Raw genomic sequence first — 23,820 nt, forward strand, 5'->3', positions numbered from 1 at the left:
CTTTAAATAACAAGAGAAAAATTAATGTCTATTTGCAAGCTGGGAACGTGAGCCCCAGTTACAGCTTTATGTTGTGCATCAGGCATTATTGGAGTTTCTATCACTTGATTTTATTTCTTAGATGCCGTCCTAAAATGTCATTGGATGTTACTTACATTAACAATGCCCTAATAATATTTGATTATACATAAATATTAACAACAAACAAAAATATTGTGGTTGTTTGTTTCTCATGTGCAAACATGTCTGTACGAGATAATACTTGCTACGTTAGTCAAGATTAGCGTGATGACAACTATGTAAAGAAGAGCTCTCACATGGCTAACACATAAAAATTAGCCTAATCATATCAAACTTGAGAATTTAGTTCTTTGATCCTAATATCATATATATGTACTTTAAACTAAATTATCTTTGGATTTCACATGTTAATTTTCATAGGCTTTGCTGGTTTATTTATTATGAATATAGGTTATCCGGGTGCTTCCTGTAATTTCAACAATTTAACTAAGTGTTAAGTTTCGAGATTCGAGATCATTATCAGTTGTAAAATACTATGGCAAGACACAGAAGTTAATAAAATATTTTGATCTTTATAGTTGTTTCAGTTTTATAATCAAATTGTACTTGTGTGATGTCAATATAATCTAACGTAGTGGTTCGGAGTTCGGACTATACAAGTCCGTTTCATGAATTAGTTGTGAATGAAAAGAATTTAATACAAGGATAAGGGGAAAGTGTCAAAGTGGCCCTGCATGCTAAAATCAAGAAGAATTCCATATATTATTTATATAAGAAAAAAATTCATATGTAAACATAGAAAATGGCAAAAGAGTACATATTTTGCTGTCACAAAAAAAATTCCATATAAAATTAACGAGAACAAGAAAATAAAATATATTTGTCGCGGACACAGCCACTTGTTTCATCCGAATTAATATTACTCGTTCTGTCGTTCAACAGGAGTCGTGACTCGTGAATTGGTGCGCGCTACTACGAGGTAGAATGGGGTGAAAACTGAAAAATAAACGTCGTAGCATAAATAGCTAGTGGAAAGCAGAAGCAACAAAGATTCCAACAAAAAAAACACGTGATTAAAAAACATGGTGTCAGTTTAGTGAGATTTAGATTTGTTTTTTATTTATCAAAAATTAAAAAAAAAACATCAAAAAAAATAATTAAAAAAACATTTTACTCTATTTTTCATGGTAGACAAGATATACAGATACATGTATATGAATACCCAAAAAGGTAGATCTCCGTCATATGGCTGGCGGAGTATCGTCTCTGCTAGATCTCTGGTAAGCAAAGGACTAATCAAAAGGGTGGGATCAGGTTCTTCCATATCTGTATGGAATGATCCATGGCTCCCAACCACTCGCCCGAGACCAGCTAACAAAAATCAACACAATTTATACCCGGACCTCACAGTGGAGTCTCTCATTGACTCCTCATCACGTACTTGGAACTCACAGGCAATTCGGTTTTTGGTGGATCCACAGGATGCAAAAATTATAGAAAGCATTCCTTTGAGCAGGACTCGGAGGGTAGATACTGATGGATGGCACTTCACCAAACACGGGAAATACACGGTCAAGTCAGGATATCAGGTAGAACGGATCTATCCAGACAGAGAGAAACCACCTTTACTGATTGGTCCCACAGTGGATGTTCTGAAAGCCTTCTGCTGGAAAATACGGTGTCCACCAAAGTTAAAACATTTTCTTTGGCAATTGCCGACAGGATGTATAGCAGTGAAGAAGAATTTACAATCAAGGGGAATTCAAGGGGATATTTGTTGTGCAAGATGTGGAGCCCAGGAGGAATCGATAAACCATGTGTTTTTCGAATGTCCTCCAGCACTTCAGGTTTGGGCTCTTTCGAAGATTCCATCAAATCCAGATATTTTTCCAACAGGTTCTCTTTTCACAAATATGGATCATTTATTCTGGAGAGTACTTCCACAGTTGGAAGATCATCAGTTTGCATGGATACTATGGTACATCTGGAAAGCTAGGAATAATAAAGTTTTCAGTAATTTGGATATGGATCCCATGGACACACTCAAATTAGCGGAAACAGAATCTACATTGTGGGCTGAGGCACAAATAGTGAACGAACAAAGGACAACACCACAGATAGGGAATATCATTTTGCCGTCAATTCCAGGAAGATGGTGTTTCACAGATGGGTCATGGAAAGAGGGGGATATGTATTCAGGACAAGGCTGGCTTAGTACCTTAGAAGGTTTTGATGGATTGTTGGGGGCGAGGAATGTTAGGGCCAGTCTTTCTCCTCTTCATGCGGAGATGGAAGCGCTCCTTTGGGCTATGGAATGTATGAGGAATTTACGTCAGTTTCAGGTTACGTTTGCAACGGACTGCTCTCAATTGGTGAAGATGGTTTCGGAACCTGAGGAGTGGCCAGCATTTGCAAATTATTTGGAAGATGTGAAGACCCTGAAAGAGATGTTCACCCGATCAGAGATCATCTATATACCAAGGACGCAAAATACAATGGCGGATAGACTAGCACGCAGTGTTAGACAGCAGCCGTCTTTTGTCGTTCACATGGATGCAGATCACCCAGTTTGGTTTACAGAGTCAGTTTGAGTCTGTAAAAGTTGATGACAAAAAAAAAAAAAAAAAAAAAAAAAAGAATACCCAAAAAGGTGTGTATTCTATAAAAAAACCATGTTATATGCAAAATACTAATTTCATCTTCTGATGATGGTTTATTTAGGATAATGTGTTAAAATACATAGTCGATCGGAAATAGGAATACAAATCTAGATTTTTAGAGTATTAGTCAATACAAAAAGGTTCACAAGGGAAAACAAGAAGACGTTCAAAGTCTTCTTTGTGTGTGTTCCATGCATGGCATATTGGCATTCTAAAATTTATGAATGACCAAAAAGGTTAAAAAGCATAAACAACTACTGTAATTAGAAATTTATCCCAATTTGGAAGAGAAAATACCTAAAATCATATAGATGAATATATAATGAGAATATAAAATTACGTCATGATATACAATATATATGTTTATGATAAATAGTAGGGTATATCTTATTTTCCAAAAAGTTGATTCCTACCAACTGTAAATCATGTAGATTTAAAAAGTCAAACAAAAGTCTTTCATCGAATGTATGTTAGTTTGGTCATAAAGCGGCGTGTGCTCTCTCTCAACTCAACTCAAGTGTCGTGCATGCATCTCTCTATCTCTCTCCTCTTTCTCTTTTGCATGCTCTAATCCTTTCCTTCTCTCTCTCTATCTCACCCATAGTTTTAATTTCACATCGAAAAATTAAAAGAAAAAAAACAAAAAAAGAAAAAAAAAATTCACCCAAGAAAAACCTCGCTGCCTCCTTCTCTTCGCCGTCACAGTCCTCTCTCTCTCCTTCTTCTTCTTCTCGCCGTGGTTTTCACTCAACCTCCTCCTCCTCTGATCTTTAACGCGACTTGGATTGACCACGTCGATATGCATGTTCATGACTAGTCTCTCCTCCAATTCACGTCGATTCCACCTCCGATTCGTGCTGTTAGGGTTTTGAGATTTGGAAAAATCTTGAGTTGAGAGGATGTTTGAAGTCAAAATGGGGTCAAAGGTGTGCATGAACGCGTCTTGTGGCTCGACCTCTAGTGTCGAATGGAAGAAAGGCTGGCCTCTTCGATCTGGTGCCCTCGCTGACCTCTGCTTTCGCTGCGGGTACCTCGCTGAGTCTTCTTGTTCTTTTACTACGTATATGCTTTCTTAAATTCATAATTAACACATGATTAACTTTTTGATTTTGTAATGATTGTGGGTTATAGATCGGCTTATGAGACGTCTCGGTTCTGCGAAACATTCCATATGGAGCAATCTGGTTGGAGGGAATGCTATTTGTGCAACAAGGTTTGTTTTTAAAATCTCTCTATCTGTTTTTATTTTTTATTTTTGGTTTGATTGAGATTGTGTAATGATGACAGAGACTTCACTGTGGATGCATTGCCTCTAAGCTCGTGGTTGAGTTTATGGACTACGGTGGCGTTGGTTGTTCTACCTGTACTAACTCCCATGTGAGTTTGTTGTTGTTCGTATGATGCTATCTTCGTCTGCGTCTTAACGATTATCTTAACTTTACAGAGCAAGAGAGGTGAGAATCCAGGTGTGTTTAGCAGATTACCAATGAATATGCAACAAACAAACGGAGAAAGTGGAATGAGCATTGACGGAGTAGTAAGAACCGAAGCTAATCTCTTCTCTCAGCCACTAGTCTCTGGGGATGACAAAAGAGAAGAGTTCACGCCTCACCGTGGCTTTGGCAATCTCATGAAACAAGATAACAATGTCACCACCGCTGGGTATACGCACGAATCATCATCATCATCCCCTGCACAGCCTTCTTTGAATATGGCTTTGGCAACACTTCCTTACAGCCCATCTTTTGCAACCCCTGTCGTAGACGGGAATAAACTCATGGGTGCTGGTGGTGGTGGTGGTGCTTCTTCTCAGTCTCACCTTTTCCAATGCTCAGCGTCTAGTATACTCCAAAAGCCTTCAAAGTCTGTTCTTGGAACTCCTCCTCCAGGGACTAGTAAATCCGCTCAGGCCCGGATCGGTAGGCCTCCTGTTGAAGGGCGTGGGAAAGGCCATTTGCTTCCTCGGTATTGGCCTAAGTATACTGATAAAGAGCTTCAGCAGATCTCTGGAAAGTATCCTTTTCCTACTTATTTTCCTTGCCAAACATTTTATTTTAGAGACTTCATGTTTTTCCTTGACAGTTTCTTTTTAGTTTAAATTTAAACATTGTACCTCTCTTTGAGAAAACTCTTAGTGCCAGTGACGCCGGTCGCATCGGTCGCCTAGTCCTTCCAAAAGCCTGTGCAGAGGCATACTTTCCTCCCATTAGTCAATCAGAAGGCATTCCTCTAAAAGTCCAAGACGTGAGGGGTAAGGAGTGGACCTTCCAGTTCAGATTCTGGCCCAATAACAACAGTAGAATGTACGTCTTGGAAGGTGTCACTCCCTGCATACAGTCCATGAGGCTACAAGCTGGTGATACAGGTACTGTTTTTACCTTCATAATGCCTCGGTGAAATTAATTTTATTGCTTATATATATATTTTTGTTTTATATTGCAACAGTAACTTTCAGTAGGGTTGATCCTGGTGGGAAGCTAATCATGGGTGCCAGGAAGGCAACTTATACTGTAGACATGCAGGGGTGTGGCTTCGCCAACGGTGCCTCGAACGAGGACACGTCATCTTCTGGCGTTACTGAGAACCTGACCTCCATAAATGCTCCCTCTTGTCCGTCGCAGATGCTTGAAGGTCTGCCTGAGCATTTGGGGTCGCCTCACGGTGGTAACGGCTTGAAGAAGAGTGAGATTAACGGAGGTGATGATCAGTCACGGGGTAAGGAGAAGAAGAGGACAAGAACTCTGGGGGCGAAAAACAAGAGACTGCTATTGCATAGTGAGGAGTCTATGGAGCTGAGAGTCACTTGGGAAGAAGCTCAGGAGCTGCTTCGTCCCTCTGCTAATGCAAAGCCTACCGTTGTTGTCATTGAGGAGCATGAGTTCGAGGAGTTTGAGGAACCTCCTGTCTTTGGAAAAAGGACGATAGTTGTTACTTCAAGACCTTCAGGGTAAAAGTTCTGACTCTTTCTTTCACTTGTCAAGTCAGGCTTACAAGCGGTTTACTAACGGATATCTATGTGAAGCAGTGAACAAGAACGATGGGGATCTTGCGATGACTGCTCTAAATGGAGGAGGCTACCTGTAGACGCTCTTCTCCCAGCAAAGTGGACGTGTTCAGACAATGTTTGGGACAGTAGCAGGTAAGAATCTCCAAGATCGTTTTGAGTTCTTGTTACTGTAATTTGATATATATACCATTTGATAGGTGTTCGTGTTCTGCACCGGAGGAGAGTCTAAAAGAGCTTGAGAATGTTCTTAGAGCTGGAAAAGGTATAACTTGAACTCTCATTAAGATCTCAAGAGTCATTACACTAAGTGTCTTTGTGTATGTTTATTTTTTAGAGTACAAAAAGAAAAGAATTGGGGTAAGCCAGACAGCGAGAAATGAGCAAGAACCATCGGGACTAGATGCGCTAGCGAGTGCAGCAGTTTTAGGAGACGCTTTAGACGAATCAGAGGTTGCGACCACGACGAGACATCCAAGGCACAGGGTTGGATGCTCATGCATTGTGTGCATTCAGCCGCCAAGCGGGAAAGGTAGGCACAAGCCTACCTGTGGGTGTACAGTGTGCAGCACCGTGAAGAGAAGGTTTAAAACGCTGATGATGAGGAGGAAGAAGAAGCAGTTAGAGCGCGATGGAACGGCAGCAGAAGCAGTAGATGAGGAGAACAAGGAAGGGGCGGAGCCTGAGAAGAATGAAGGAGAGAAGGAAGGGAGAATAGACCTGAACAGTGATCCTTATAACAGAGAAGACGCTGAAGCTGTGGCGGTGGAGAAAGGAGAAGAGAGTAAAAAGAGTGAAGAAGGGGTGTGTTGGGGTGTGTCTCAAGGCGGTGGTGTTTTAGGAGGAACGGAGGTAGGAGGAGGAGAGGCTGAGAAAACCACCAGTGAAGAGCAGAAAGTTGCAAGCTGATATGAAAAAGACAAAAGAGAGGAAGCTGAACTCGTAGCTACTTTGTATTCATATATAATGTTCTCTAAGGAAGACACCAAGTGGAGAAGAAGAGAGTGAGAGAGAGGTACAGTTTTGTGCTTGGTTATGTCATAGTTTTGTTAGGAATAAGCTTCTGGTCCAAAAGAACAAGAATGGCAATCTTCTTCTTTTGTGTTTTTGTTTTGTTTCTTTTGGCTTTTATGGTATGAGGTGAGTTTGAGGGGGTGGGTTTTAGTTTTGTATCCATTGATCTAAGGCAAAGATGGAGCTTCGGTGTTTGGTGATGAAACAGTTGAATTTTTGTTGTTGTTTTCATCCTTACATGGAAAGCATCAATTAGGTTCAAATTATAGATTCTTCTTCTTGATCCATTTTACGTATACATATTTGCCTGGTTTAGCAGCTTTACAAATCTGTATTGAATTTTCTATATGGCCAGCAAGCATTTAAGAGAAAAAAAAAACAAAACAAGTGAATTTCACTAGACTCGTTTCTGGTATGGTTTCTACTCTCTATTTTTTCTGTACATAGGAACAACTATGAGCGATTTATAAAGAGTTTTGTAAGGGATTTTTTCCATATTTATTGTTACAAAGTTTGCAAGTCCTTTTCAAAGTAGAAAAAGTTTTACGGCTGTCTTGTCTGCTGAAGAAAAATTGTTTTTATTAGGTTAATAAGGTATACAGGTCGCATATCATCAAAAGCACCAGTGGTCTAGTGGTAGAATAGTACCCTGCCACGGTACAGACCCGGGTTCGATTCCCGGCTGGTGCAATGAAGAGCTGTGATGATATTAGGCTTTAGCAATGGTTGGGTCCATCGCATTTCTCTGATTAATCCAGATGTAATGCCATTTGACTGAGCTCTTTAATTTTTTTTAATCCTTTTTTGTGATTATATAAATTCTAGTCATGCTATATAATATAACAAATATGTACAAATATGAGTACAATTAACAATTAACAATCTCACAAGTCCCTTATTAGCACCCTTGGCTTCATATTTGGTAACATACTACTCCAATTATTCTTTGTATGTTTCATTCTTAAAAGCCACTTTCAGTGTACATCTCGAATATCTGGAAATCTGTTTTCTCTGCTTCATTTCGAGGCTGCTTATTTTAAGTACACTGAATAATGATTCCATGTGTCTAAGTTGGAGGAATTGGTCAGGTGTCATCATGATTGTATTTGTGTAGAGACAGTTGGAATATTCTGTGTGTCAGGGAATTAAGGAAACCTTTTGCTTTCGCATTGAAGAATCTCTGCTTTTAGTTCTTCATTTCCGTGGGAGACTCCAGCCATGGTAACAATTTTTTGTGCATCATCTTGTGGCATATAGTAATCTCACAATCTCTTGCTAGTATTTGAGCCTACAGAAACCACTATGAAGTTCTATGTGTATGTTTATTTTGTGGCTTTGTGCATCATCTTGTGGCTTTTTTATCACATTTTTTTCATTTCGGGTGGCATTATGGTATAAAGTTCTATTGAGCACAAGCCTTTTGATCCAAGAGGTGTGAAAGAGATGGAACAGAGAAATATAGCTCAATCAAATTCATAGTTATTCAGTAAATTAAATGGAATACTATCCATAAGTATAGCTTTTTGTTTCAAAAAAAAAGGAATACTATCCATAAGTATAGCTTTTTGTTTACCTTCCAGCCGGTGATATCATGTTTCTTAGCCTCGTTGTATTAAACATATCAGATGACAAAACTAGCAATCATCATCCTCTGTACTTGGAGACCATATCTTCATAAAGAGATTCAGGTTAGCACATCACTGATATTACCCAACTAGTACATTTTTTTGTTCTTTTTTTTGCTATTTCTTATGTATTATGGTTTGGTTTAGAAATGACTTGTGGCTTCACATTTAACTAATAAGTACATCTGCCAATACTTTATTTTGGTTTTACAATTGAATGGTTCTTTCCCCTTTCTTATGTATCCTGAAGCTCTTTTCCATTTTCATCCTCATTTTTTCCTCGGCATAGTTTCATGGTTCCATTAGTTCATCAAACGATTTTTCTGCTCAAAATGTTGCTCAATGTGTTGGCCTCAGACCTGTCTTATCACTGGTAAGTTGTGATATCCCAAATTTTTTATCCTATGCTTATATGTGTAGTTGTATTAGCTAGTGGTTCAGCTATATAGTAGTCCATCTTCAGTCTATTGTTGATTTTTTATCAAAGCACCAGTGGTCTAGTGGTAGAATAGTACCCTGCCACGGTACAGACCCGGGTTCGATTCCTGGCTGGTGCATTTAGAGCTGTGATGATATTAGGCTTTGGCGATGGTTGGGTCCTTCGCATCCCTCTGATCTATCCGATGAGATTTGCCGCACCCTGAGCTCTTTTTCCTTTTCCTTTTTCTTTTTCTTTTTCAACTATGTTCTTCACATATTGTTCATCTTTGTATTCTTAACAATTTCACTGCACTATCTTCTTTTTTTCCCTCTTAACGTTGCCATATATTGTTCTTCACCCTGATCTCTTTTTCCATTCTTTTTTCTTTTTCAACTATGTTCTTCACATGTTGTTCATCTTTGTACTCTTAACAATTTCACATTTTCACTGCACTATCTTCTTTTTCCCTCTTAACGTTGCCATATAACTAACTACCTTCACTGTCTTCTGATTAGATTAAATATTTAAACACTAATATAACAATTTCCCTCTGATGTCAAAAAAAAATATAACAACTCTCCACAAATGGGGTCTATTTTTTATAAACAACACATGTTTACAAGATTGTCAAACATAAACACAAAACATAAATACTCTTCTTTATGGCAGTAATTTCCTTTACACAAAAGCTTTGCATCTTTCATTATTTTTCCTACACATAATTTCTTCCGCTTTCCAACCATCAGTCATCAGTGAGACTCACATGCATATGATGGACCATAACGTATCCCGGATATCATAATGTTTTGCGTTTTCAGTTCCAGAGCTGACCAATTCTGACCGGACTCGTTTGCACAATATTGTGCTTAATCTTATGAAAGCATCCAACTTTACTGTCATGATTCAGACAACAGGTCCCCTACCAGAACACAGCTGGGTCGTGGAACATGATGTCTTATGCTTTGCTCGGTGGCCAATACCGGAACACAGATCCTCCCGCAATGTTCATGCTTTGATCTAATTTTAAATTTTGTTACATTTACAAAACCAAATTCAAAGCGTTGTATATTAATTATAATATCGATAGTTTCTATTAAGCGGTCGTGCCAAACCCACTACTCTTCTCATTGAGCTACCTTTTCTCTCGCTTCTTTCCTCATCTACCATTAAATTTGTCAATCTCATCTAAGTGTTATGCTTATTCTTCCCCTTCTGCTAACACTCTACGATTTATTCATGTTTCAATTTAATATAATAAAATGTCTCATTTTTCTTTCTATTTTATCTAGCTTATTAATTAGACAAATATATAAAGAAAAGTCACCAGAATGAATCAAGAGCAAACGAAAACACTTGTAGCACTGAAAGAAAACCGAGAGTCTTACAATTAATAATCGTCAAACTCAGCAATTAACCATTCTCAGAATACACACACCAAACAAGACTCACAGGATGGATAAAAATCAGGCATCTTCAGTGGGAAACTGCTTCTCCACATCGGCGACAGTCTTCTTTGCATCTTCAACTTCTGGACCTGTCGTCTCTTCCAATCCCGCCTGCCAAAATTTTCAGTTTTTTTTTTTGTAAGAGACAAAACACACACACACACACAAGAACAGGAATCACACAGTTCCCTCTATTGTTTGTCTTTCATAAAAAAAAGGTACTTTCATGCAGGGAATTAATAAATAATCGGATCACTAAATAAAAATACATAAAGCTCTAGTTTAAAGACAAAAAAACTACTCTCAAGTTTGTTTTTAAAACATAGACATATAATGAGTTATAGAGATGGGGAAAGTGTAAGTAATATTACCAAAGTGGACTTGAGGTCAGCTAAAGCAGACTCGAGACGTTTGTGGCAATCAGGAATCATCATCCTCGACTCACCCAACACATTCTCCTACATCAACCAACCACAGAGATAATCAGACAACGGATCTCTGAAGCAGAAGGAAGCTCCAATACAACACACACAGACAATGATCACCTGCTGTTTGAGGTCGTAAGGGTCAGCACCTTTGTCCTTCATGTCAGCGGTCTTGGCAGCTTCCCTCTCAACCTCTTTCTCATAGGAGTGAAGCTCCTTCACGATCCTTTTGCAAGTTGATGTCTTTATCTTCAGATTCCTAATCGCTTCCATTGTTTCCTGGGCTCAAGTTCCGAGTCAGTACAAAGACAGATCAACCCCCGCAATATTATATTAATTAGGGTTTCTAAGATTCGATTTCCGATCAGATATTCGACAGCATTACAGCAGATCGGGAACAAGTTTGATTTTTATGGATCTAACATTGGAAATGGTCGGAGATTATCAAAAACCAGTATAACAGAGAGTAGGGTTTAGAAACGAACCTGGAGGGAGATCGAAGACGAGAGCACGCGGCGCTGAGCGAATAATCCAGAAACAAACTAATAGACCCCTTTCCCCTTTCCTTTTTTTTTCTCTTTCTTTAGCTTTCAAGTTTCAATCTTAAAGTAGAGTAAATTATTACTCTTTTTTTTTTTGAACAACTGTAAATTATTACTCTAAATTTTAATTTACTCTGATTTCTACTTAATAACTTACCTAAAGTATTTTTTTCTCCTTGCTATAGAGGAAAAATACATTTATACACTTTTACTCTAATTTTTAATCTACTAATAATAGCAATCCCAATTAATTCCAAAGGTTATGTGCTTTTATAAGAATCTCAATTCTTGTTAAAAGTTGTGTTTGTTCATTAAAGTGTCTTTTGATTAAAGGTTGTGTCTCTTCCTTGATAAAAGTTGTGTTTGTTCATTAAGGTGTCTTTTTATTAAAGGTTGTGTCTCTTACTTGTTAAATGTTGTGTTTTTTCATTAATCCAAACTAATAATAAGAATCCTGATTAATTCCAAAGATTGTTTGTTTTTATAGGGATCACGATTTTTGTTAAAAGTTGTGTTTGTTCATTAAGGTGTATTTTTATAAAAGATTGTGTCTCTTCCTTGATAAAAGTTGTGTTTGTTCATTAAGATGTCTTTTTATTAAAGGTTGTGTCTCTTACTTGTTAAATGTTGTGTTTTTTCTCATTAATCCAAATTAATTGTTCATTAAGGTGTCTTTTTATAAAAGATTGTGTCTCTTCCTTGATAAAAGTTGTGTTTGTTCATTAAGGTATCTTTTTATTAAAAGTTGTGTCTCTTACTTGTTAAATATTGTGTTTTTTCATTAATCCAAACTAATAATAGGAATTCTGATTAATTCCAAAGATTGTTTGTTTTTATAGGGATCACAATTCTTGTTAAAAGTTGTGTTTGTTCATTAAGGTGTTTTTTTATAAAAGATTGTGTCTCTTCCTTGATAAAAGTTATGTTTGTTCATTAAGATGTCTTTTTATTAAAGATTGTGTCTCTTACTTGTTAAATGTTGTGTTTTTCTCATTAATCCAAATTAATTCCAAAGGTTATTAATAGATGATAAATATTTTTCAAAAAATTAGAAAGTTGTGACTATTCGGATAAGTATCTTTACAAATGACTACTTTTAAATTTAAAGGACGTGACTATTTAAATTGAAAAGATGTGATTATTCAAAAAGATTTTCAAAATCTATAAATAGTCCATGTCTATACATTTCTCAAAATAAAAATTTCACTAATCTAACTAATAATAAAATGGTGAAAAAATGTTCTATGCAGTTATTTAGTACAAATTTTTAGAAGGTATTCAAATCAAACGTTGTCAACAAATTTCCAATTAATTCCAGAAGTCGTATCTTTTTATTATAAAATATAATTAATTTAAAATTTTGCCAAATTATTAAAGGATGTGTCTTTCTATAATTTGTGTCTTTTTATTATGGTATTTTCAAATCAAATTTGTTTTTCAATATGCAATTTAGATGTTTCTTTTCATCATAGAATGTATTTTACATCTAAGAAATGTAGAATACGTATATTCTTTTTTTTTTAATGTATTAGTTCAAATAGATGTGTTTTTCTATTATAAAAGTCAAAATAGCATAACTAATCCAGCAAGTGTTTTTCTACAATTATTAGTTTTAAGAGTGTTTTGAAATATTTTCAAAATTGTATTTTTCATTATAAAAGACAAATTACTTTTAAAAGATAGTTAAACCAGTAAGTATTTTTCTACAATTATTAGTTTTAAGAAATTATTTATCTCAAATTTGTGTACTTTCAACAAAGGTGCATCATTCTATTTTTAAATCAAAAGCTGTATCTTTTAGCAGTCATGATTTTCAAATCTATTTATATCTCTGTGTGAGATTATGTTATTTGTATACTTCGAAGTGTTATGAATTTCTACGGTTGTGTCTTTTCAATATCCTTTATATACTGAAGTATAAATTATTTGACCAATCAGATTTTACTCATGTGTTTACAATCCACAAATATTTTTTTGTAACTGCCAAAAAGATTAAATCCCTATTTTCACAAACTACCATCATCACACACGATGAATTATGTAACTTCCAGTTATGTCAACTCCTTTTCAACATTTTCTCTGTCTTTTTTTTGAACTTTACATTTTCTATGTCTTCTTATCTGCAGTTTCATCTTCTCTGGCTTTTGAGTGTCTCAAAGAAAATCGACAGAATTTTATGATTGCAGTATTCAAAGTTCATTCTTCTCATTTCCTCAAAAGAATATAAACTGAACATGTCATCAAAATATATCTCTATTTTGTAGATTAGTTTTTCACAAAAGGACAGAAAAATGAGAGCTTTATTATCACAAACATGAAGTTACTTTTAACGTGAAAGAGGTATGCTTGTGATAAAAATGTATACCCATTTTATATTTAAAGTTATAATTTTAGAAATTTGTTTCAAAAGATGAGACTCAACTTTAATTGTAGACATTTCTTATATGGCAAAGAGACAGAATTTTATGTGAAACAGAAGTCAATGAAGAAATTTAAAAAGGAAGCTTATTACATTTTGTTTGCTACGTATTTATGTATACATTATTTTACAATTTGGGAATTTTTGCTAATCTGCCAATGATATTTTTGCCAGCATATATTCCAAACATGTAAACACATCTACAGGTAAATATTCATTTGAGATCTAATTATATTTGTGCCTACATCACATTTTTGTGTCTTTGTGTCTTTTTTACTTTCATTAGTTTTCTTTATAATTTCCAAGGTTGTGTTTTTCATTATAAACGGTTGTGTATTTTCATTATAAAAGTAATATTAGTTTAAAATCAATCTATAAAATTTTGTGTGACTTTATAATATATATATATATATGTATATATAAATATATATATATACAGGAGATTAAATTAATTTAAAATAATTATGTGTCTTTTTGTATGTAATTATCGAAAAAGTTGTAAAAATGTTTAGATGTGTTTTTCTGTTATAAGAAGGTAAATGTGTTTTTCATTGTTTTGTAATACATTATTTTAAGTTGTTTCTTTTCATTATTAAACAATTTAGTTTAAATTTTGTAAAAGTATCCAGCTAGTGTCTTTATCTAATTATGTGTCTTTGATTATGCAATGTTTAAATGTATTTTCATTCTAACAACGTATTAATATGTGTTTATAAAAGGTTTTCATAATGCATTATGTGTCTTTTTGTAATGATATATTTTTTCAAAATATATTGTAAATGTATTATCTTAAAATAATTACTTTACATTTTGAAAAGTTATAGCCCTTCCATATAATTTTTTAAAAAAAACTGTAAATAGTCCATATTCATGAGTTTCGTGTTGTGTGATTATATGAGAGAATTTTTCAACTGGTTCGTGGAAAATATCATTTTATATACTATCTTTTGTTAAAAGATCCTTAATCGACCATTTTTTTCAAATTAAGTTTGATAAAATATAATTTATATATCGAATTAAATCAACTCTACATTTTGGAATATAACTTATCTTTTTCATTTGTAAAAATTTCTTGCTAAATGTAATTATGCTTTTTCCTAAATCTGAGCATTTTAACTACACCATGTAATTTTGTTTTACCATACATATATTTTTATGTGGTTTCAAACAAATCATTAATTACCAAAAAAGATCTCTTAACTTTATAAATTACATTATAAATTTAGTAAATGATTAAATGTATATTTTATCTGGTGTTGACAAATTTGTAAATTTATTATAGATTTTTAATATTATTAATAAAGAAATATAGCTGCATGCAAAATAATTTTGTAACACATGTATTTTACTAAAAGCAATTATATAAAATATGACATATTATCTTTTACAAAATGAGTTCTCGTGCGATATCGCACGAGTTCATTGCCTAGTTAAAATAGTATTATTTGTCGGTTAAAAAAACTATTGTCTATGTTTTTTTTTTGTATTTCTTTTTTTCCTACCATTTTAATTTCTCTTTTTACATTATCTATTTGCTTTATTATATTGGTATATTACCAGTCAAATCTGTAGAATGTATTTTCAATATAGTATTTTAGAATGTTTTGAAATATCTGCTTATAGTAAACAATTTTAAATGATTTTGGATGAATAAAATAGTAATTTTGGTTAATAGTTTTCAAACCTCATATGAAACTATTTTGTGATTTGATTTTTCACATTTTTAGCGTGAATTTTATAGTTGGAGTAGTTTTACATTGGACAAATTTGTGGTTGTTAAAAAACAAAAATTTATGTAAATGTGATTTGTTTCTGATGGGTGGTGTAGTTTACTGGTTTTTGTGTGTAAACAACATTGTTTTTTGAAGGCTAACACTACTGTTTCACTGTCTAATTTCCATAACTTTTATCTTTTTATATATAAGTTCACACAGAATTGGCAGTCTATGAAATCCAAATTCACACAATGATAAAATAAGAAATATTTTATTCGTCAAAATATGTTGGCTTGTAACTCAAAACCAATTGAAAACGAATATAGATTATCAAATACTTCTTACATATTATTATAGTTCTCAATCTTATATCAATGTTTTAATACTTGATGCTCTTTAATCGAGAAAGTTCATTCAGAAATCATACTCTATTCACATGTCTTCGCTGAAGTTTCATAAGCCAAACAGAGGTAGGAGATGGGAACAGTGGTCCTCTTTCTCTTCTTCCTTCTTCAAAAAGATGAGAAGAAAGCAAAACTTTAAAGATTAAATCACATCTATGTTTCTTGATTCTTTGGTTAAATCTCAGTTTATGTGTCAGTGGTCCTCTTTATCTCCAGCGATCATGCACTCTCGTATGTTTATTCCGGACTTGTTGAGTTTCAAACTGTTCATGTCTCTTCCATGTTGTTTTTACCGCCAATTTCAACTTTGTAATTTCAAAATATTCAAAGGATAATGGCGCAATCAATCACCAAGTTCTAAGAAATAACACTAACAAATCTTGAAGCAGTAGATTAACTCTGTTTATATGTCATAGAAAAGACAAGAATATGGTAAGTGGTCAATTATGTCTCAAGTCTTATCAGTACTTGCACGCCCTTATAGTGATCGATCATTTTTGAATTAAAAAACGACAAGATGATAACTACTTTTATTATTTGGTTCCATTGCTTAAAAGAAAAATAAATAAAAGAAAAGGAAAAAACATAAAACTACAACTTCACAAGACAGAAAGATACTAATACTCATGTTACCGGAGGTTAATTAATTATTGACATTACATTAAGAGGGTTTTTTTTAACTTGGTTTTTGTAAGTTGACGCCAGATTTGCTCGAATACCTGGATGATAAGATCATGATACTCCTTTGGATTCAAGGAAAGGTAACAAGCAAGAAGATCCTCCAAGTCTTTTGAAGCTCTGATGTTGTTCTCTTCTATCATCTCCACCATTGATTCTCTGAAGTCTTTCTTTGGATCAACCGAACTCTTCATCACTGCAAAACTCTCAAGAACAGCTTGTTTGTTCTCTGATCTAGACGTGCTTCTACGCGTACCTGAGAGTTGAATTCTAGGTGAATTTACTCTTCTGAGGTTTATCCCTGCAGATGATTTTCTTCCACTAGAGACTTGCTTTTGGTATTTCTTCTCTGCTATGCATTCATCATCTTCATCTTCTTCTTTCTCTTTACTAATCTTCACAGAAAGATGGGGTTTTAGCGGTTTCTTGATTGAGTTTCTTGCAGGACAAGCTTTCTTTGTGAAAGCTTTGTTGTTTTCTTTGATCTTAAAGTTGGAATGATCGACGAATTCATCATCCTTCTCTTCGTAGAAACTATACACAAAATACTCAGGGGATCTTTCAAGAGCTGGAAATGGGCAGTGGGAGGAATCTTGACCATTCATCTTGCTCTTGTTAAAACCTGCAGATGCAAAAGGAGGAGTGTTTGGTTTAAGAGATGGCTTGTAAAGTGTCTTTCTTTTACTCATCCTTTTTCTGTGAGTAGAATTTCTTGGTGAGTTGTGGTGAGGACTGTTAGCTACTAAGCTGTTGGAGAAATGAGAGGCTGAAGATTTATGAGGAAGAGAATCTGAGGAGAGTTTTTTCTTGTTAAAAGTGTTTGAGGAAGAATAAGAAACAGGTTTGTTTTTGGGTTTAGTCATGTCTTTGAGCTTGTGAAACCATGCATTTGGGATCATATCTGAAAATTTGAACTTGTGATTCCCCATCTGATCTCTCACTCTTCAAAAGATTTTTTGAACCTCTCTTATATAATGAAACTTTGTTTTGTTTCCCTATTATAAAGAAAAGCCGAAGAAGCAGAATCTCTATGTGACAGATAATGAAGCTAAGATTGGAATGTATGTAGTGAGAGAAGAATAGGGGCCCAATTTCAGAAAAAGCTTAAAGAATGACTTATGTTTGTATAATTATCACCAGCATCAGCATGAACTACTTGAGACATCACATTTACACACGCTTTAATTCATTTAAGGATTATTTAAATAACTTCAGTGCGGATTATGGTGGATAATTGATTCAGGGAGATTTTAAACTGATTGACTACAAATATAATTTGATTAATATTATATGAGATAATAACCATGTTCCTAATTAGAAAACGAAAAATAAATAGATGAACAAATAATGTAAATAGATGAACAAATAATGCAACGAAAATCACATATACAATAAATGAAAAAGCTAAAAGTCTATGAAATTAACGTTACCAAGCAAATTTTTAATAATTTGTAACAAAATCAGTTTCAAGGAATCACTAAAAAGTATATTTAAAAAAGTTATTATGACCAAATGGCAAGACAAAAACAAAAAAGAAAATGCACTTTTTTCTTCTAAAGAAGCTTTTGGACTAAAACGTTCGCGCCATTTGCAGCCTTTAGTCCTAAATAGATAAATAAAATTTATAATATAAACAAAAAAGAATCAACATTTAGCTCAAAACCTTTCACATATGTAAATTATCTTGGCTAGTACACATAATAATGAAATTATATATTTTCCTTTTGGATGCTTCTTTGAATTTGGTAAAGTCTGAACCCATATCTTATGTTTTAGGTACAAATAATTTTATATAGTTTTGTTAAGGTGATACAGGTATGCAAATGATGAGAAAAGGATAATCGAATTTTCTATAATTATATTAAGGTGATACAGGTATGCAAATGATGAGATTAGGATAATCAGTATTTTCCTTTTTATTTGAATATCTGAATAAATAGGAGCAGCTTTTGAGTCGTAATGATGATTTTGGGGAACATTTGGTCCAATATGTCCACTATCGCCGAACACTTTGAGACCATTCTACATGGGCGAGTAAAGTTACAATCAACACAATCGTAGAGCGAAGGGATCACAGGGTCAACCACAAACGTACTATACTGGCTTGAATGAACTTTAAGTCACCCATCCAAAAGTTGTAGAGATTTTGAATGTGAGACTTGATCATTCTAGACATATTCACTGAATTTTGATGCAATCAATATCGAAGCTGATTTTGAAATCAAAACAGCTATTCTTGTGCACTCTTCTCCACTTGTAACTTTAATTTCAAGCATGTGATTTGAATGAACCGTATGATATAAAACCATTTCCAATACAGTTCTATTTTTTTTTTTTTGAAACACTTTCCAATACAGTTTTATATTTTTATAGAAATGTATACAAATCTATTGAAAATGGTCTAGGTCGTCTCGAAACTTCAATAAACTGAAGATGATATATCTCACCACAAGTCATACATGACAAAGCTCTACCGCACATCTTATCAAAGCAAATAGCACAACCAGTCAGATATGACACCGATATAAGAACTTGAACCATCTTATGTTTATGAATTGATGCAAGAACATTCCAATCTCCGATGACTTTTTCCCCTAACAAATTACTATATGAAAACGGACTAGGTAGGAGTGTCAAAGGGTGTTTTCACTGAAGAAGCCTGTTTTTTTAATGGTTAATCAGTTTTCTTCACAGAATTGACGTGTGGAAGCAGCTGGTTGTGCATTTGCGGAGGATACCAAGTATTCTCTATCACATATCATACAATATTCCCATTCGTTAAGCTTACTCATATAGATCGGTCCCATCACATGAATATGGACCACAACATATAACGTCCAACATACAGCTGGAAAAATTAGGGCATGCTAGGCCTAAAAGAAGCAAAGCATTTATACTTTCTTTGACTAGTGTATCTGTTAAACTATATAATCTAATCTCTCCTTGATACATTTACATAAGTTAGTTATTTATGTTATTACACAAAGAGTTGTAATTCTTCAAGTTGTGTCCTTTAGTATAAAGAGTTGTGTCTCTTATACTTGTATTGATTCGATCTCTATATAAAGATCAATCATCTGTTGTAAACATATTACCGAATCTCAATAATACAAAAGTATTTTCAGAAAAGTTTATAAGCCTGAAACGTCTATCTTATTCTTTCTCTCGAACTCGTGTGTAACACACTGTGATCATTGTGTAACACAAGCGGTTGGTAAAAGATTAACATGGTATCAGAGCTTTACGTTTGAGAGGACAAAGAAAAAGCACTAGTAAGAGAAACACTTGGCGTGGAGAAAAGGAGGCTAGAGGATTTTGTCATACGATTTCGGAATCACTCGAAACGATGAAGAATCAAGTAATCCCCATATTTGATGGAGAGAAGTACGACTTCTGGAGCATCAAGATGACAACCATTCTCAAGACCAGGAAGTTATGGTCTGTGGTTGAAGAAGGCGTAGCAGCCCCACCAGCACAAGTGGATGAAACCCCTGAAACAGCAAGGGCAAGATCGCTTAGAGAAGAAGCGATGATGAACGATACATTGGCTTTGCAAATCTTGCAAACTGCTGTATCGGATCATATATTCTCACGGATTGCAGCAGCATCAACATCCAAAGAGGCGTGGGATGCATTGAAGGAGGAGTATGAAGGCTCTCCTCAAGTTCGTTTGATTAAACTTCAAACATTGCGAAGGGAGTATGAGAATCTGAAGATGTATGAGAATGAAGACATTAAGGTCTTCACAGATAAGATAGTTGAATTGGCAAATCAATTAACTTATCATGGTGAACAGAAGTCAGATGTTCAACTCATACAGAAGATACTCATCTCTCTCCCAGCCAAGTTCGATAGCATAGTCAGTGTGTTGGAGCAAACAAGCGATTTGACTTCAACAAAGATGACAGAGTTGATCGGGATCTTGAAGGCTCATGAAGCAAGGCTGGCTGCAAGAGAAGAAAGCACCAGTGAAGGAGCATTCGATGCTCGTGTTAAACACAAAAATTCTGGTGTTACACAAGACAACTCAAAGCGCCAAGGAGGCAAGAAGTGGTGCGGTTTCTGCAAGAGAAACAACCACAATGAGAGCGAGTGTTGGAGGAAACAGAAGAAGGAAGATCCAAAGAAGGATCACAGAAGTAACAAGGAGTGTTACAATTGTGGCAAGTTAGGCCACTTTGCAAATCAGTGCTACTCAAAGAAGAAAGAGAAGGCACATGTGAGTCTCGAAGAAGATTCAAATGAAGATCACATGTTGTTCAGTGCGAGCGAAGCAGCAACAACAGTGATGGAAGATGTCTGGTTAGTAGACAGTGGAGCAACTAATCATATGACAAAGGAGGAGAGTTACTTCTCAAAGCTTGATAGGAGTATCAAGGTTCCAATAAAGATTGGAAATGGAAGCACAGTCATGACAGCCGGTAAAGGAGACATTACCGTCATGACTAAAGGTGGCAAGAAGACCATCAGAAATGTATTCTTGGTTCCGGGTTTGGCGAAAAATTTGTTGAGTGTTCCACAAATTGTTTCAAGCGGATACCGGGTGAGTTTCCAAGAGAAGAGATGCATCATAGATGATGCAAAAGGAAGGAGGATAATGGATATCCCAATGACTCACAAAAGCTATCGAATCAGGATGAGTTCGGCTCAGGTAGAAGAGGCCTTGAGCGCTAGTGAGCAAGGAAAGATGGAGACATGGCACAAAAGACTTGGTCATGTAGGCGACAAAAGGTTGCAACAAATGCAAGACAAAGACTTGGTAAAGGGATTACCAAAGTTTAAAGTCAAGAAGGAAGCATGTGAGGCGTGTAGACTTGGAAAGCAATCACGCAAAAGCTTCCCAAAGGAATCTCAAACTAAGACAAGAGAGAAGCTTGAGATTGTACATACGGATGTATGTGGGCCGATGCAGCACCAGTCTGTTGATGGAAGCCGATACTTTTTGCTATTCTTGGATGATCATACTCACATGTGTTGGGTATACTTCATGAAGCAAAAGTCAGAGACATTCTCACTGTTCAAGAAGTTCAAAGCAATGGTGGAGAAGCAGTCGGATTGTACCATCAAGACACTGAGATCAGATGGAGGTGGTGAGTTCACTTCACGAGAATTCAACCGGTTCTGTGAAGAAGAAGGAATCAATAAGCAAGTCACCTTGCCTTATTCACCACAACAAAATGGTGCAGCGGAGCGCATGAATAGGACCTTGGTGGAGATGGCTAGATCGATGTTGGCAGAGCAAGACTTACCGCTCAAGTTATGGGCAGAAGCGGTATACACTGCCTCATATCTTCAAAACCGTCTGCCATCAAAGGCAATAGAAGAAGATGTCACTCCTATAGAGAAGTGGTGTGGACACAAGCCAGATGTGTCACACATGAGAATGTTTGGTAGCATATGCTACATACATATCCCAAATCAAAAGAGGAGGAAGCTAGACGTCAAGGCAAAGCGTGGAGTCTTTGTTGGATATAGCAACCAATCCAAAGGCTATAGAGTTCTCATTTTGGAGAATGAGAAGATTGAAGTATCAAGAGATGTCGAGTTTGAAGAAGGAAAGAAGTGGGATTGGAAAAGGCAAGAAGAAGTGAGGAAGACATTGGAGTTGTCTATGGAAGACTCTCACTCGCCTGAGGATCAAACCGAAGGTGCATCCAGTCCTGAGGAACAAACCGAAGGTGCATCCAGTCCTGAGGAACAATTTGGAGGTACTTTCAGTCCTATTTCTTTTCAAAATGATGATCATGATACTAGTAGTGGAGATGAAGAAACTTCTGAGGCACCAAGGAAGTTCAAGTCCATGGTTGATATCATGGAAAGGGCACCGAGAGTAGAGCTTGATGAAGCGGCTCAAGCTATAGAAGCTTGTCTTCATGCAAATGAAGAACCATACACTTATGATGAAGCGTGTGGTACCAAGGAATGGAGAGAAGCAATGAATGAGGAGATAGCCATGATTGAGAAGAACAAGACGTGGGAACTAGTGGACAAGCCAAAGAAGAAGAATGTGATAAGTGTGAAGTGGATCTACAAGATCAAGACCGATGCAAACGGCAATCACATCAAGCACAAGGCGCGGCTAGTTGCAAGAGGGTTCTCTCAAGAGTATGGTGTTGACTACCTTGAGACGTTTGCTCCTGTCTCAAGACATGATACAATACGAGCCATACTTGCCTATGCGGCTCAGATGAAGTGGCGATTGTATCAGATGGATGTGAAGTCAGCCTTTCTCAATGGCGACCTCAAGGAAGAAGTGTATGTCACACAACCGCCTGGGTATGTGACACACGGGAAGGAACACAAGTGTTAAGGCTACACAAAGCTTTATATGGTTTAAAGCAAGCCCCAAGGGCATGGTATGGAAGGATAGATTCATACTTTCTTCAAAACGGTTTTGAGAGGAGTATGAATGATGCGGCCTTATACATCATGAAGCAAGGAGGAGATGTGTTGATCGTGAGTCTATATGTGGATGATATAATCATCACAGGAAGCAACATTCAGAGCATCAACACATTCAAGGAGAACATGAAGAAAGAATTCGAGATGGTGGATCTTGGATTGTTGAACTACTTTCTTGGAATGGGAGTAATTCAAGACAATGGAGACATATTTCTTTCACAAGAAAAATATGCAAACAAACTTGTAGACAAGTTTGGGATGCGAGACAGCAAGAGTGTAAGCAACCCACTTACACCACAAGGAAAAGGAGTTGAGGATGACAAGGAGTATGGAGATCCGACTAAGTATAGAAGCATCATTGGAGGGCTTTTGTACTTGTGTGCATCAAGACCTGATGTGATGTATGCAAGCGCCTATCTCTCAAGATACATGTCATCACCTCGCATGAAGCACTACCAAGAAGCCAAGAGGGTGTTAAGATATGTCAAAGGAACATCAAACTTTGGAGTGTACTTCACAAGCGTGAAAGAACCAAGACTTCTAGGCTACACGGACAGCGATTGGGGTGGTTCTAAGGAAGACAAGAAAAGCACTTCAGGTTATGTGTTTACTCTTGGATCAGCCATGTTTTGTTGGCAGTCAAGCAAGCAACAAACAGTGGCGCAATCAACGGCTGAGGCAGAGTACATAGCCGTGTGTGCAGCAGCAAATCAAGCAGTGTGGTTACAAAGACTATTTGAAGACTTTGGTCAGAAGTTTGAAGGAGGCATTCCGATCTTATGTGACAACAAATCAGCAATAGCAATTGGGAAGAATCCGGTGCAACACAGAAGGACGAAGCACATAGAGATCAAGTACCATTTCGTGAGGGAAGCTGAGCAAAAGGGAATCATTGAACTGAAGTATTGCAAAGGGGATGATCAACTCGCAGACATTCTCACAAAGGCATTGGGCGGTTCAAGATTTGAAGATCTAAGGAAGCAGCTTGGAGTCAAGTCGAGATATGATTAAGGAGGAGTGTTAAACTATATAATCTAATCTCTCC

At 35.9% G+C, this 23,820-nt stretch overlaps 3 protein-coding genes and 4 non-coding genes across 7 annotated transcripts; 5 read left to right on the top strand and 2 right to left on the bottom strand.

Annotated features, from left to right (window-relative positions):
• Positions 1 to 3,201: 3,201 nt before the first annotated feature.
• On the top strand, positions 3,202 to 6,965 carry LOC106451414 (B3 domain-containing transcription repressor VAL1-like). Its single transcript, XM_048780838.1, has 9 exons — positions 3,202 to 3,708; positions 3,813 to 3,894; positions 3,969 to 4,058; positions 4,126 to 4,694; positions 4,775 to 5,046; positions 5,127 to 5,628; positions 5,707 to 5,820; positions 5,886 to 5,950; positions 6,023 to 6,965. Exons 1-9 carry the CDS (start codon positions 3,581 to 3,583, stop codon positions 6,592 to 6,594), a joined length of 2,394 nt encoding a protein of 797 aa, XP_048636795.1. The 5' UTR covers positions 3,202 to 3,580; the 3' UTR covers positions 6,595 to 6,965.
• Positions 6,966 to 7,318: 353 nt separating this feature from the next.
• On the top strand, positions 7,319 to 7,389 carry TRNAG-GCC. Its single transcript has one exon. It is a non-coding gene; the product is annotated as a tRNA-Gly (tRNA).
• Positions 7,390 to 7,394: 5 nt separating this feature from the next.
• On the top strand, positions 7,395 to 7,481 carry LOC125609718. The gene has a single exon (XR_007339867.1). It is a non-coding gene; the product is annotated as a small nucleolar RNA snoR114 (small nucleolar RNA).
• A 1,329-nt stretch (positions 7,482 to 8,810) lies between these two features.
• Positions 8,811 to 8,881, top strand: TRNAG-GCC. The gene has a single exon. It is a non-coding gene; the product is annotated as a tRNA-Gly (tRNA).
• Positions 8,882 to 8,885: 4 nt separating this feature from the next.
• Positions 8,886 to 8,972, top strand: LOC125609716. The gene has a single exon (XR_007339865.1). It is a non-coding gene; the product is annotated as a small nucleolar RNA snoR114 (small nucleolar RNA).
• Positions 8,973 to 10,077: 1,105 nt separating this feature from the next.
• LOC125609408 (tubulin-folding cofactor A) lies at positions 10,078 to 11,225 on the bottom strand. The gene is made up of 4 exons (XM_048780839.1): positions 11,101 to 11,225; positions 10,736 to 10,894; positions 10,562 to 10,648; positions 10,078 to 10,301 (listed from the first exon to the last, which is right to left on the bottom strand). Exons 2-4 carry the CDS (start codon positions 10,886 to 10,888, stop codon positions 10,209 to 10,211), a joined length of 333 nt encoding a protein of 110 aa, XP_048636796.1. The 5' UTR covers positions 10,889 to 10,894; positions 11,101 to 11,225; the 3' UTR covers positions 10,078 to 10,208.
• Positions 11,226 to 16,210: 4,985 nt separating this feature from the next.
• LOC125609409 (transcription repressor OFP2-like) lies at positions 16,211 to 17,328 on the bottom strand. Its single transcript, XM_048780840.1, has one exon. It carries the CDS (start codon positions 17,300 to 17,302, stop codon positions 16,352 to 16,354), a length of 951 nt encoding a protein of 316 aa, XP_048636797.1. The 5' UTR covers positions 17,303 to 17,328; the 3' UTR covers positions 16,211 to 16,351.
• Positions 17,329 to 23,820: the final 6,492 nt, after the last annotated feature.

The sequence above is a fragment of the Brassica napus genome, chromosome A5, assembly GCF_020379485.1.
Source record: "Brassica napus cultivar Da-Ae chromosome A5, Da-Ae, whole genome shotgun sequence".
NCBI classification, from domain to species: domain Eukaryota; kingdom Viridiplantae; phylum Streptophyta; class Magnoliopsida; order Brassicales; family Brassicaceae; genus Brassica; species Brassica napus.